The sequence below is a fragment of the Archocentrus centrarchus genome, unplaced genomic scaffold (assembly GCF_007364275.1).
Source record: "Archocentrus centrarchus isolate MPI-CPG fArcCen1 unplaced genomic scaffold, fArcCen1 scaffold_30_ctg1, whole genome shotgun sequence".
Lineage (NCBI taxonomy): Eukaryota > Metazoa > Chordata > Actinopteri > Cichliformes > Cichlidae > Archocentrus > Archocentrus centrarchus.
In genome coordinates this window covers 1,037,506-1,052,451 of record NW_022060259.1, presented here as the reverse complement: position 1 = coordinate 1,052,451, position 14,946 = coordinate 1,037,506, and the positions used below count along the sequence as shown (strand labels likewise).

The 14,946-nt window shown below is 39.9% G+C and overlaps 1 protein-coding gene across 2 annotated transcripts in view; it reads left to right on the top strand.

The window, feature by feature from the left end:
• The window catches only part of tln1 (talin 1), a 66,003-nt gene extending 52,392 nt beyond the window's left edge, over positions 1–13,611 (top strand). For both annotated transcript variants that reach the window (XM_030723943.1, XM_030723944.1), the window contains exons 48-57: positions 1,180–1,296; positions 1,741–1,926; positions 2,434–2,541; positions 6,379–6,484; positions 7,339–7,463; positions 7,704–7,829; positions 8,006–8,068; positions 8,161–8,343; positions 11,855–11,980; positions 12,203–13,611. In XM_030723943.1, coding sequence (XP_030579803.1) covers positions 1,180–1,296; positions 1,741–1,926; positions 2,434–2,541; positions 6,379–6,484; positions 7,339–7,463; positions 7,704–7,829; positions 8,006–8,068; positions 8,161–8,343; positions 11,855–11,980; positions 12,203–12,337 — 1,275 coding nt within the window. In that variant the 3' untranslated portion in view covers positions 12,338–13,611. The remainder of the gene's footprint in view (positions 1–1,179; positions 1,297–1,740; positions 1,927–2,433; positions 2,542–6,378; positions 6,485–7,338; positions 7,464–7,703; positions 7,830–8,005; positions 8,069–8,160; positions 8,344–11,854; positions 11,981–12,202) is intronic.
• The last annotated feature ends 1,335 nt before the right edge of the window (positions 13,612–14,946 follow it).

Genomic DNA, 14,946 nt, shown 5'->3' with positions numbered 1-14,946 from the left:
GATCATGGTTTCAAGAGCAAACAGGCTGGTGATGGACTGGCAACCTGCTCAGGGTGTGCCCGCCTCTCACCCTGTGACGTCTGGGATGAGCTCCAGCTCCCCTGCAACCCTGAAAATGGATGAATGGAATAGCAAATCTCCACCAGTTTATGTTTGTAATGTGACATAAACAGAAACGGCCATTGTCCTGGATGTTTTGTCTGTTTCACTGAAGAAAACTCTTAGTGGTCATATTACCATGTGGGTAGGTGTTAGGTCAAATCAGGTTTCATAGGATATGGAAGGTCCCCTTTTTATCCTCCCGTGCAAAATAAAGTGTGAGGATATTGTTGTCATACCGTCCATCTGTCCGTCCATCTTTGAACAACAGAACAGAACAGCTGTTGTAAACAACAATAATAATGTAATCACTTGTCTTTTCTACGGGCCAGGAAAACGAATGTGCAGAATGAAGATTTCCATCTAGTCAAAAAGCTCATTTTTTGATGTTAATAATGAAGATTTCTACAGGGAAATCTTCATTATTAACATCTAGAGCAAGAACTGGCTCTAGAGTTTTTGCAGTGATTTTGCTGATCTGGACCATGTTGCCAGACAACCTGCCAAGAAATGAACAATAAGCATACAGAGAGTGCAAACCTCTGTCAAGGCAGCTCACTCTCTGGACAGTATTTACTTTAAAGGAAATGGTATTGGATTTTGAATATACTAATTTTATTTTCATTTTTCTTTTTAAACATACTTTAATAAGTTTGTTGTGCAGTAAAAATCAGATAAGAGCAGCAGGACAGATTTACTTTGATTACACAAACAGCATGCTGGAGTAGGTAATGGATAATAGGTATTGATTTGTAAATAACTGGAGATAAATACTTTGAGCTTATTATATAATATTATACTACAGTATATTTCTAACTAACAAGGCAGCTCATTGTGTTTCTCTTGGCAATACTTTCACATTTTGGTGTCAACTTGAAAGAAAAGCAGATGGGAAATGTCAAATGTGACATGATATTTGGATGCACTTGTGACATTTGGAATCCTCATATAACTGCAACATTTTAAAAATAAAACCAAGATATGTTTGTGACATGTACTATCAAAGTAAGGTCCATCAAATATTCAGATATTTCAGGTAATTTCATAACTCTGATCTATTACCTGACCTGGCTACTGTAGGTGATGGTGACCAATGTAACATCCCTCCTGAAGACTGTGAAGGCAGTGGAAGATGAAGCCACCAAGGGGACCAGAGCTTTGGAGGCCACTATTGAACACATCAAACAGGAACTGGCTGTGAGTGTTAAGTTTGTCAACAGTGGAATAAATGTTTCTTTATGGTTTAAGCCAGTTGGAGATGCCCCTGCCAAGGATTCAGTTAGAATACTCACCTGGACGAGGATTGGCCATGTGACAGGAGATTCCTCCATGGGGCAGAGGCCATGGGTCTCCGAACAGCATCTGAAATATCTGCTAACCAGTGTTTCACAAACCAGTGGAAAGCATTTAGAATAAGAGCCCTCACCTGCACAATATTAATATTGTAGGGTCTTTACTGTGCAAATATAAAGCTCCTTGAGGTGACTGCCGTCTCAATGATTTCTTATGGCAGCAAGAAGAAGGGTTAATATTGAAGGGCTTGGTTTGAGGACATGTGTCATGAGCTACAGTACCAGTCAAATTACTGTAAGTAAACAACTGTACAAAGAAAACTAACATTCAGCCTGTTTTATCACACAGGTATTCAACAGTTCTGACCCACCATTGAAGACCACCACGCCGGAAGAGTTCATCCGCATGACTAAAGGAATCACAATGGCAACAGCAAAGGCAGTGGCTGCTGGGAACTCTTGTCGTCAGGAAGATATCATTGCCACAGCTAACCTCAGCAGAAGGGCCATTGCTGACATGCTACACTCCTGCAAGGTACAACAGATTATTGTGTGAAGCTCATGATACACTAAATAGTGTTCGTTCATATCAAACAAAGTTCAGTGTGTGTCAGTGTTATTCACTTCAGTGGATTCCACACTGGAAAAAAAGAGTGTGTGTATGTATATGTATATATATATATATATATATATATATATATATATATATATATATATATAGTGTATATATATATATGTATATATATAGTGTATATATATAGTGTATATATATATATATATATATATATATATATATATATATATATATATATATATATATATATATATATAATTTGCAAAAATCTAAAACTGTGCAAACTGTAAATATAAACTGTATGCATGTCATTTGCATGCTCATGTTGGAGTTTATCCAGTTCCAAATATGTGGGACTGCTTATAAACACTTGAAGCTGTGGCCAGAATTACTTTTCAATATCAAATAAATAACCTTCTGCCTATGCTGTTACTTACAGGCACTGATTTTTCTCCTTTTTCTTTTCAGCAAGCTGCCTACCACCCAGAGGTCAGCAAGGATGTCCAGATGAGAGCGCTGCGCTATGGCAAAGAATGTGCTTCTGGATATCTGGGACTGCTGGAGCATGTGCTGGTGGTAAGATGACATGGAGAGAAGTCACGGAATAGCAGGAATTTTGAATACTCTGCACGACAGCATTTACGCCACAACCACTTCAGTGATGTAAAATACATAACAAGCACCTCTTTCAGAAATTGAGTCTGAATGAATATGAAATTACACAGAAAATACAACATGTGTGGACGGTGGGTTTGTGGTTCAACAATAAAGCAACAGTAATGCTTAGGCTGGAGGTGCAAAGCAACCAATTACAAAATTACTTTTTAATATAATTAGTGAAAACAGGCATAATTTTGCTGTCATACAAATAATTACAGTCTCTTGAAGTACATGAGGGGGTCGAAATTTTGCAGTTTTTAATTAACAAATAATTTAATTTTCGAGCCCTCAAAATCTTGTTGTTTAGCATGATTTTATTTCTGTTACCAACTTTGAGTATCAATAATATGGAAAATGTAGCATATACACTGCTCAGAAAAATTAAGGGAACACTTTTTAAGCAATGATAGCATCAAGTCAGTAAAGCTTCTGGGATGCTGGGCGCCCGGGTGGATCAGGGGTGGAGCAGGTGACCACATGTATTTGCCGATTTGCGGCGCGGGCGGCGTGAGTTCAAGTCCTGGCTTGTCGCCGATTTGCCCGCGTGTCTTCCCCCGTATCTTTCCCCCATTTCCTGTCTCTCTATATTGCCAATAAAGCTGCTGTGGCCAAAAATCCAAAAATTTCTGGGATGTTGATCAGATCAATTAAGTAGCAGAGGGGTTGTTAATCAGTTTCATCTGCTTTGATGTTAATGAAATTAATAACAGGTGCACTAGAGGCACAACAATGAAACAACCTGCAAAACAGGAATGGTTTTACAGGTGGAGGACACTCACATTTTCCCCTCCTCATCTTTTCTGACTGTTTTTCACTAGTTTTGTATGTGGCTAGGGTCAGTGTCACTGCTGGTAGCATGAGGCCATATCTGGACCCTACAGAGGTTGCACAGGTAGTCCAACTCCTCCAGGATGGCACATTAATAAGTGCCATTGCCTGAAGGTTTGCTGTGCCTCAACACAGTCTCAGAGCATGGAGGAGATTTCAGGAGACAGGCAGGAGACTCGAGGAGAGCTGGACAGGGCTGTAGACGGTTCTTAACCCATCAGCAGGACCGATATCTGCTCCTTTGTGCAAGGAAGAACAAGATAAGCACTGACAGAACTACAAAATGACCTCCAGCAGCCACTGTTGTGAATGTCTCTGACCAAACAATCAGAAACAGACTTCATCAGTGTGGCCTGAGGGCCGAACATCCTCTAGTGGGCCCTGTGCTTATTGCCTGGCACCATGGAGCCCGATTAGCATTTACCATAGAATACCAGAATTGGTTAGCACTGTTGCCTTGCAGCAAGAAGGTCATGGGTTTGATTCTGCTTTGGCCAAAGCCTTTTTGTGTGGAGTTTGCATGTTATCCCATGTTTGCAAGGGTTTCCTCCGGGTACTCTGGGTTCCTCCCACAGTCCAAAGACATACAGTTAGTGGGATTAGGTTAATTGGTGATTCTAAATTGCCCATAGGTATGAATGTAGGTTGTCTGTATCTCTGTGTTAGCCCTGTGACAGGCTGGTGACCTGTACAGGATGTACCCTGCCTCTCACCCTGTGATAGCTGTGATAGGCTCCAGCCCACCCACAACCCTGAAAAGGATAAGCAGAAGTGGTGGTCCAGTGGTGCCCTGTGCTTTTTCCAGATGAGAGCAGGTTCACCCTGAGCATGTGAGCACATTGTCAGGCATGCATAAAAGTATGCGGGGGCCATACAAACTACTGAGTGCTATTTTCAGTTGCTGCACTGAAATTTTAGCAAAATGGACTCGCCTGCCCCATCTTTTTTCAATTCAATTCAGTTTTATTTATAAAGCGCCAAATCACAACAAACCATCCCTCTGTAAATATGATGATTTTCATTACTGTCAGACGAGGTGGCATCCTTTCATTCCTAACATGACCCAATCCATAGGCTAGATGTAACCTGACATTGACGATGAGGACCTCAGCCAGCTCTGCACCACTCCAACATCGTGCATTACTGTAAACGTCCCCACAGTACATCAGAATAACCACTTTAGCCTGCCCAGTTTTTCATGTAACATTTGAACAATACAAAATTATTATACTTCAGTTTGTTTTGTAAGACAAAACCCATAACTTCAGCAACGCCTCATGTATAGATCCAATATCCCATTTAAAAAAATAACAAGGTTGCGGTATTGTCATAGCATTGGCGACTGACGTCTGTTCCACAAAAACTTTAACATTGGCCAAAACTCGAGAATGATGTGACTTAGGATGTTCAAATTCACACCATAGATGCATACGCTTCAAGCTAGACCCATCAAACATCACACACTTGTTCACTGACTTTACTGTAACAGCACTTTGACCCCCCCCCCCCCCCCCCCCCCCCTTACAACTTAGAAACAGCTGAGCTTTGGCACACCCACTCAGTGGTGCTCTTGTTTTTGTTTTTTCTATGTCTTCCCTTTAAATGAACACAGTTTCATTTAAAGGGAACACCATGAGCCTTTAAACGTAATCACTGATGATTGAACCTTTGTTTCATCAGATCATGTGTAGTCTGAGCAACAAGTTGTCAGTGTGCAGTATATGGATGAATATGTTTGCCTTGTGGTATTAGTTTGGCTGGCTGCTTGCATTCCTGTGCTCTTACATCCTTGTCACTATCATCTTATGACATGGGCTGATCCCCATTTAATGCCTTGCACCTGTCACATGCTGCTCCAACCTAAATACTGCATGTCTACCTAGAACAATCTGAGGATGCCAAATGAAACCAAACCATAAAGCTGTGTACCATTATTGTCATTAATTTATGAGGTAGAGCTAACATTTAAAAGTCCAATGCAGTTTAAAAACAAACATTTAAAAAATTTGTGGTTTAAAAAGCTTTTTTTCATGCAAAGTGTGTAAACATAACTTTAAAACACAGTGAAACTGGCATGACCTTTTACTGTGCAGATAGGTGCAATAACATGTTTAGCTCATAAAGTTTCCAAAGTTCAAATGTTACATTAATAAATTTCAACAGTAGTGTGCAAAAGTCTTGAGCCACCCTACATTTCTTTGTATTTTGCTTAAAATAAGTCAAATGATGTAGTCATTTGTAGCTCTCCAGGTTTTCTGAAGCTCTTTCAAAGATTTTCTTTGCTTTATCACTTTTGTCAGTCCAGTCCTTGTACCTGACTAAACTCAGAGGAATGCTTTTTTTTTTTTAAGCTACTTAACTCTGACCTATAAATCATTCAAGCATAAAGAAGGCACCTAACCCAAGGGATGAACCACTGATGTGTCTGTCACATAAACATATGATTTATTCCCATTTCTTTAACTGCATCTACAAAACAGTGTCAACGATAACACAATTTAACAAGAATAAAATAGTAGTTTTATTTTTACATTTGCAAAGAGCTATGAACTGAAACCTTGGCATATCTCGGTATGGTGCAGGGTGTGTCCTTAAACAAACTGAGGGATCTGGGTGCCAGTGTAGCTTACAAACTCAGTTTTTGCCTTATATACAGTATTTACATCTATCTTTGCACATATATAAAATATATAAACTTATGGCAAAAAATGAGGACATTTGTGTTTAATCAATTATTTCTTTGTAACAATGCTTCTTGGCAATAAATGTTATGCAGTTGCAAAGCCTGTTTATTTCCCCTGAACTGGAGTCACCTTTGTAAGGAGAAAGCATTTGTGGGTTGAGCAGCAGAGTTAAGTATCTATAGGCACAGCAGATGAGTGCAAAAAAGGTTAAAGGTTTGTCATTTTCATCCTTCATTCACAGATCATCATGAAGCCATCTCCTGATCTGAAGCAGCAGTTGGCCGGCTACTCCAAGCAGGTGGCAGGCTCTGTCACAGAACTCATCCAGGCTGCTGAGGCCATGAAAGGTATCTAAACCTTTGACCTTTGACAACATAGTCTGAAGAAGATAAAGGAACATTATAGTTTGTGGAAAACTTTATCGGTGTGTTTCAGTTTGTGGCCTTCATTGGGGTCATTATAAAAGATATTACAGGCAGCATAAATAGGTTAGGTATAGAGTAGAAACAGCCAATCGTACACACACACACACACACACACACACATCTGCCAACAAGGCATCAACAAAGATGGGCGGGTTTAGATTCAGTTACTGCCCGTGGAAATCGAGAGTGTCCAATGGAAAACCTGGGTGGCACCCTATAGCCATAAGCTGGGAAAGTGATAGTCAAGGGTGGTGTTTAAGTTTTCAAAACAAATATAAAAGATTAGGATAAATAGATGCTCCTGAAATAAATATGATGCAATCATAGAAGTGGTGCCACGATCACTGAACATGCTTGTCAGGTGTTAGAAAGTGGTGCTTGTATCTGTGGCAAATGAGCAGGCAGAGAAAAATTTTTAGCAATGGAACTCTAGATGCAATGCAAATCCATAAGTAAGTATTTACTTACTTATGGATTTGCATTCTGGTTTCACCAGCAGTTTTTAATACTGCTGGTAGTGGCTCGCTTTGCTACCACCTACATAAACATTGTTACTAGCCAAGTACACCCCGATATTAGAAGGCAGCAGTGGTATGTGATGTTAAACAGATATGGAAACAGACCGATGAACCTGCCTCTATATTCTAAGAAGGATATTTTAGAGTTTGGGGCCAAAGCCTCAGCCTTCTGTTTGCAGTGTGTCTGAGGTTGGGGAAGAGTATAAAATGTGTATTTGGGCACAGGGTGAACATACTTTTTTCCTGTGTGTCCTGTAGGCACAGAGTGGGTGGACCCCGAGGATCCCACTGTCATTGCAGAGAATGAGCTCTTGGGAGCAGCAGCAGCCATTGAAGCTGCTGCCAAGAAACTGGAGCAGCTGAGGCCGAGGACTAAACCCAAGGTCAGAGGGCTTTTTACAGAGCACAAGTATTCACACTGATCTTGTTAACCTCACCATCAGGTCACAGTCATTTTATGTGTCACACCTCTTATGTGCTTATTCTGCTGGCATTCTAATGCTTCTCCTATTCATTCATTTATTCTCGACACCAGCATTTCCTGTCTCGATGTCCTCCACAGTTAATCACAACTCTAGATCGCAGTGTTTTTACTTTCTGCTCGTTTGCCCTCTCATAAACAGGAGGCAGATGAGAGCTTGAACTTTGAGGAGCAGATTCTGGAGGCAGCCAAGTCTATTGCAGCTGCCACCAGTGCTCTGGTCAAAGCTGCTTCAGCAGCACAGAGGGAGTTGGTGGCTCAAGGAAAGGTACGTCAGAACCCAACTGAAGAATAAAACATGATGACATCTACTTAATAAAATCAGAATACTGCATTCAAACATAAATCTACACAGAGAAATCTTAAATGATTTCTAGAAATGAGTTTAGCAGCATTCATTCATAAAACCAGTGTGAGTCAAAGGTAATGATCCTTTATTTTCAGGTGGGGGCAATCCCAGCTAACGCAGTAGATGATGGACAGTGGTCTCAGGGGCTGATTTCAGCTGTAAGTCTCTTCCTCGAAACTTTATTTTTGAAATTTTTTTTTAAAAAGGTTGTTCATAAAATATCTTACTGTTGCTAACTTTGACTCCTCAGGCTCGAATGGTTGCTGCAGCAACCAACAACCTGTGTGAGGCAGCAAACTCTGCAGTACAAGGACATGCCAGTGAGGAGAAGCTCATCTCATCAGCCAAGCAGGTGGCAGCCTCCACTGCTCAGCTGCTGGTGGCCTGCAAGGTCAAGGCTGACCAGGACTCTCAGACCATGAAGAGGCTCCAGGTCAGCACTGCATGTTCATTTTTCTCAAGCTGCAAAAACACAGCACAGCGGAGCCTCTGTCACCGACTGTGCCACTTCAGTCACTGAACCTTTTGTTTGTTTTAGCTTGAGCCATTTTCCCAAGACTAAAAAAAACAGGTTAGGCCCAAAATTAGCTCCCTAACTCTTTCATCCTGTTTGATTAGGCTGGCATCTGACATAGGTGTGGATCACACATCTCATAGTGAGATGCGTTAGCCTTATCTCTACTAATGATTCTGACTGTACAGTCCTACTGAAGGGACAATAACATTAGTCATGCTGCAACAGCTGAGGCTTTTGGAGAGCACACAGTATATTATAGTGTATTAATAGGCTGGAATTTCAACGTTTAGGGTTACAGGTGAGCAGCATGATTTGTACAGCTGCTAACAAGGATTAGCATGCTCTATATTTGGCGCAAGTAAGAATGCCCTTTGGATACTGCTTTCCTTCAGTATTTATAAAGGGTGCTCCAGAGATTTCTTTCTTTCTCTGGCTGATAAGTATTCTTTTTAACCCCGCACTTTTTCTGTGACATCATTGGGAGTCAGCTTTTAAGGCTCTGGAAATGGTTACACAATGATAGAAGTATTTTCACAGATTCAATTTGTACTTTTGCCTTTGTGTAAAATTAGTGCCACTTTAAAAAGACATTACAAGGTTTTCTTAAACTTTGCTCAGAAGGGTTCCTTTGACCTTTATGTGTAACTGATGCTAGTCAGTTGCAAGACACAACAGAAAGTACAAGTATCTCCTGTCACCTCATCCACCCAAAAATACTATCTTTGAGGGTAGCTGTGAGTGCATCGGCCTGCCAGACCAACTCATATTCTCTGATCCAATCAGCAGTGGCTTATCTCCTCCTCTTTTGAGCCTGCAGCTGCCACCACAGTAATTCTCATACATTTATGTCTACAGGAGCTCTGGAAACAATCTACCCAGTCCACACATGGCACCAAGAACTGGAAATATTAGCCTTGATCTATGATTACACTAGATGCATTTGCTCTCTGCACTCTTTAGCATGGCTGTCTGTATTAACAGTTTCTCTGTTGAATATTTTCAGAAAGATGGATTTTTGAACGGTTCTAGTGTTTTGGAGCTACTATTTTATTTTCTACCACCTACAATAATGTGATCTCAAAACAGTCTCTTTAATGTGTAATCCTCATTCATTTATAAGAGGAATCCTTTTATTTTCACATACTTTACAAAAATACACCACAGTAAAATTTGCTGATGGCAAATGAACAAAAAGTCGCATTTTAGAACTCAAACAGTGTCGGCTAAATAAATAAATACTGACATAAATACGTAAATATACCCAGTTCATTTCCTCAAATTAATAAATAGAAATACTGCTCCTTTCCTCTCGTCAGACTGAAGCGTTGTGGGGTGCTGTGTATAGGGTAATACTCAGTGGATGCACACAAACACAGCCACACAATGATGCAGTTAAGAATAACCAGATTTTCCAGTACTTCCTTGGTTTATTAAGCAGTTTCTGATTCATAAACTGCCAACAAATCCTTGTCCATCACACCTCTCGGCTGTGAGGGGAAAACCCCACTCAGCGCAGCCACACATGCCCAGAAATGAAACCTGGCCAGTCAGCCAGTGAAATCCCCCCCTTTGGTGATGCTGGTGACTTTTCAGTGTTTCGCCTGTGGTGATAACTTATATTTGCATTGGTACTAAACAGCAGTCATTATAAAAACAGACATAGTTTGACATCTTCAAGTAAAGAAAAAAATCATAGAAAATAACCAAGATAGATCAATGAAATCTGTTTTTTCCATGAGAATCTAGAAGTTTCAGAATTTTAGGAAACATAAAAAGTGAAAAAATTGTATGTATATTCTATTACATAACGAGTAGGGACTTCTATGATTGCTGTAGTGCCTTTGAGCCTTTTAAAAATGCAAGTGTTTCACCACAGAGCCTGTTTGGATTACATCACCTCCAGAGGCAGAAAATAACTGCTCCTTGGCCTGGAGGGAACCTTCCTTATTATGTTAGGGTTCCCCATTTGGGAGTGAGTGTTTTCACAAGGTGGGCTCTGTGTGAGGTTACGGCACTAAGAGGGGTGTGAACATCAGTGCAGTGGAAACGCACATCAGCAGTAGCTGTCAGTTTTGAGGGGCCATCAAGTTTTGATCAGCAGCTGCATGATGACAGTTCAAATTCATTAGGCAAGGGTCTGCCCCCAAGTATGGTGTTTACAGTCAGAGGTGTGAGGGTATCATCCAGTATCATCCCATCCAGAGGGCTGTGTGCCTGTAAATGGAAGTTGTGTGGTCAGGACTGGAATGATCTCCTCTTTTTTTTTTTTTTTTTTTTTTGGGTTTTGTGGATGTTTTCATGTCTCTGCAGGAGCTGCTAAAAGTTGCTTCTTTTCTACCTTTAAGGTTTCTTTGTCATATGTGTCTGTCATGTTGCCTTGAAATGACTGACGCCAGCTGTGGCCTGCATTTAGATCCAGCATCCTGACATTCCATTTAACGTTTGCACTGGGGGACCTTTGTGCCCCTCATTTGAACTCACTGGGTCTATAAATATGAAATTACTGCATGACTTTTCAATTTTACCCAAAATCTTCAGTTGGATTGAGATCTGGAGTGTTTACAGGCCATGTAATTGAGGTGATATGCCTTCCCTAAAGAAAAGCTTTACCATCCCCACTGATCCTTTATCTGACATGCAACATGAGTGGGGAAATGTGCTTGTTTTCTTCAGGCAGAAAGTTTTGTCTGGTGCTATTCCAGTGAAATGGAACAACACTAAATACAAAATGATAACATTTTGTTTCGTGCACTCTGTACCTTGTTTAAGGTTTGTAGACAGTCAAGGAGGACAAACAGGCTGGAATAAAACTGATGTTTAACATGTGAAAGGGCATAATAAACTTGCAGCAGTGTGTGTTCTTTTATTAGTTGATTTGATGTACATTTTTACAAATCAGTCCTCATTTTTACCTCCTGGGACAAAGGCAATTAAAGTTCCAGTTTACTGTGAGACTTCTGTGCACAGCTGATAAACCCAGCGTTATGTCGTATGTCAGGACTGAAGATAAACCAGTAGAGGAAGATTTACAAAGGTTGGTGTGGGTTTGAAACAGCCCACTTGAACCTCAAAAGGAGAGAACTTGTCTTTGTTGAGCTAAACTGCCCAATAAGAAGTGTTTGGCTTTGAGTGTTATTCAGGACTGATCCTTGTTGCCTTTTACAGCTTTTCTCTCATGTCAAGAATGAAGCGTGAACAAAAAAACTGTTATGGTTTTCTGGTGGTGGAACATGTTATTCCCTTTCCAGGAGTTGCTGTTCAGTAGAGAAAGGGTTGATTAGTCTGCTCCACATTCACCTCAAGGACTGAAATCATGGTGCATGGTTACAGATATTGGAGAACTTTAAGGCATTGTTTTTATCATTTATTTTCTTATGATTTTTGTGGTTTTGAGTTTTAAATCATGACTCATTGTGTGTTTCTGCAGGCTGCTGGAAATGCTGTGAAAAGAGCATCTGATAATCTGGTAAAAGCAGCACAAAAGGCAGCATTTGATGCACAAGACGACCAGGCTGTGGTGGTCAAGAGTAAGATGGTGGGAGGTATCGCTCAGGTACGTAAGAGGTCCAAAACACATCCATGTAAATTCTCTTTGTCTCATTGTGTGTCGCATGATAAACTCATTTGTATTATATTTAATTAAAACTTTGGAAAAAATTAGACTTAAGTTTGCAGACGTCTGTATTGTGATCACAGTCCGTTCATTTGAGGTATGTGGGTGTGAAACGTGTTTCTTAATTGTCATGACTTGCTGACCAATTGTGTTATGTTGTAGATCATCGCCGCTCAAGAGGAGATGCTGCGGAAAGAAAAGGAATTGGAAGAAGCCAGGAAAAAGCTGGCCATGATCAGACAGCAGCAGTACAAATTTCTTCCATCAGAGCTGCGGGAGGACGGCCAGGAACAGTGAGAGGGCGTGCAGCAGCAGCAGCACACAGTGCCGTCTCCAGAATTCCTCTTTGGAACGATCAGGACCTGTTCTCAGCTCATTTTTAAGTGGAAAAAAACTGTAGGAAATGTAACATTAGACAGGCTGACTCCAATTCCACAGCAAACTGTTTTGTAATTCAAAAGTTAACAATTCCAATGGTAACACTGATTACCATCTATGCTCTTGATTATCTCCTGATGTACCTATCAGTATCTGTCTCTGCCATATATTTGAATTTCTTTTTTCTACCTTTGTGTGAACATGCTGTGTGCAATGGTAGTCATGCCAGTAAATTATAGATATCTTAGATAGGCAAGCACAGTTTATGCTTCCATGCCAATTATACAAGATCTATGCAAATTTTATATGTTATATGTGCGCGTGCGTGTGTGTGTGCGCGCGTGTGTGTGTGTCTGTGAGAGAGAGTGTGCGCAAACGCATTTACAGACAAAGCGCCTTGATGTGGATGTTCATTATGAGAAAGAGGTCTGTGGTTGCATGACGGTAATGATATTCAGTATGTTACTTGTCATACTGGTTAAATTTAATATATGAACACAGAAATATAAAATTGCAATTTTTACATTTAAATTTGGAGAAAGTAATTGTACAATGGAACAAATCTTTTAAAAAAAAAATGAAAAAAATGACCTGTTACGTCGTTTTCTGTGTGAGTTTTTGGAATTAACCATCTACAGTATTTAGCCAAAGATTAGACTAGAAGACTTGTTTGCATTCTAACTATGAGGCCATATATTTAATTTTAAAATATTTGACAGTTTTGCAAACGGAGTCTTGTGATGTCGGGATTTCTTTAAACGTATAAAGTGTTTTAAATCTCTAGCTTTAAGTATTATATACCAGGGAAATGTGATCAGCTGTAAGTTTAATCCACTCTTTTTTTTTTTTTTATATAAGATGACTTCTGCTTATCAATAACCAGAAGATTTAGTACAGAAAAACATTATACAAATATATTTTTGCAAATTACATAGTGAAAGGGAGTCTATCACCAGTGGAACATTTGACATCAAGTTGACTGTATTTGGATGCTCGGTTATTATTCACAGTATATGTCTGACACTGTGGGATTTTCTAAGTGTTTGAGGTATACACTGACATTTGGACCAGCTTTGGAAGTTAGACATTACTTAAGAGTTCAGCTGATTACAAAGAGCCTTATGTTATCATTTACCATTAATCCTGTAAGTGCACTTAATTCATAATTCATTTAGTAAATTATAAGAACATGATCTTACCCTTGGTCTTTTTTTTCCTTTTGCATATTATTTTTTTGAACAGCTAGAGCAGTATGCAGTATAACTGTAACCATTCAAAGCCTTTTTTTGTGCACATTTTGACTAATTATAATGCTGTTTCACATTAGTACCGACCGATGGACACTGTAACTGAGATTTATATTCAATAAAGCCAGTTTTTAAAGAAAATGTTGACATTTTTTGCTTAACAGTTTGACATTCACTTGTCCCAACCTGTTCTCAAGAGGCATCATGTTCATAAAAAGGGGCTCCAAAACTGCAAGGTGTTGAGCCATGAAATTTGGTGAATGTACTCTTCAAAGATGTGCAACATGATATTCATATTCCTGGATGTTTAGCAACATCTGTCAGGCCTCCAAATGTGGGCCGAGTAGTTTTGCAGAACGTAATAAGACGTCTGCTGAAGCCCAAGTCGGTCTCTGATGCGTCCCTCAAACAGTCACAGAGGCTGGATCTGCTACAAGTCCTGTTAAGAGTTCTTCCTTCACACCATTGCCAAGTGACTGTTCACAGGCTTCTTTACCTTACAGTGTAAAGCACCTTTTGCGCTACATAGTAAATAAAGCTGAACTGAATGATTTCAGCTACATGTCACACTGGTTATCTTATTCCTTCTAAATACAGCTAGTGATTGCATATCTTTGCTTTTTGTTGCATGTTAATGCACTATATTAGAAACATGGATGCACTGTGTACTTGAGGTAAATTGTAAAATCACCTTACCTCTCATCTGTGATTTCAACCACACCTAACTGCACTGCTCATGTGGTGCTAGACACACTTGTGGAGTTAAGCAACACACAATTTTGGGCATGCAAAGCCCTTGTGGGGGCTTTCTAACTTGCTCTGACTGGCAAGCATCATCTTACTGTAGCAGTCAGAGAGGCTGCTGCTGTGACATTTATACAGAGACCCTGAATAAAAACAAGTGCTTTGGTTTGGAGGTCATTTTTTCCCCACATTATAGGTATTTTAGTACTGTAGTACACTATATCCATTTTCTTGTTTTAGTATTGTGTTGTAGTTCTAGGCCTCTTTTTAAAAACTTGAATCCTTAAATTGTGTTTGTACATATGACGCTACCATTTAGATTTTATTTTCACATTTCTTGAATATTTCATTTAGTCTCTGGTACAGCTTTAGACGTTTTGGATTTTAAAATCAGTGTTCTGTTACCTTTGCTGATGTCCCAGGTGGAGCATTAACGCTTCAGCCAGTGGTCGGGAACAGTCTTGATTTATTCTCACGCAGACGTCACACAGCCTGTACAACTTTCGCTGCCTAAATATGGGCAACGACTCGTCCAGA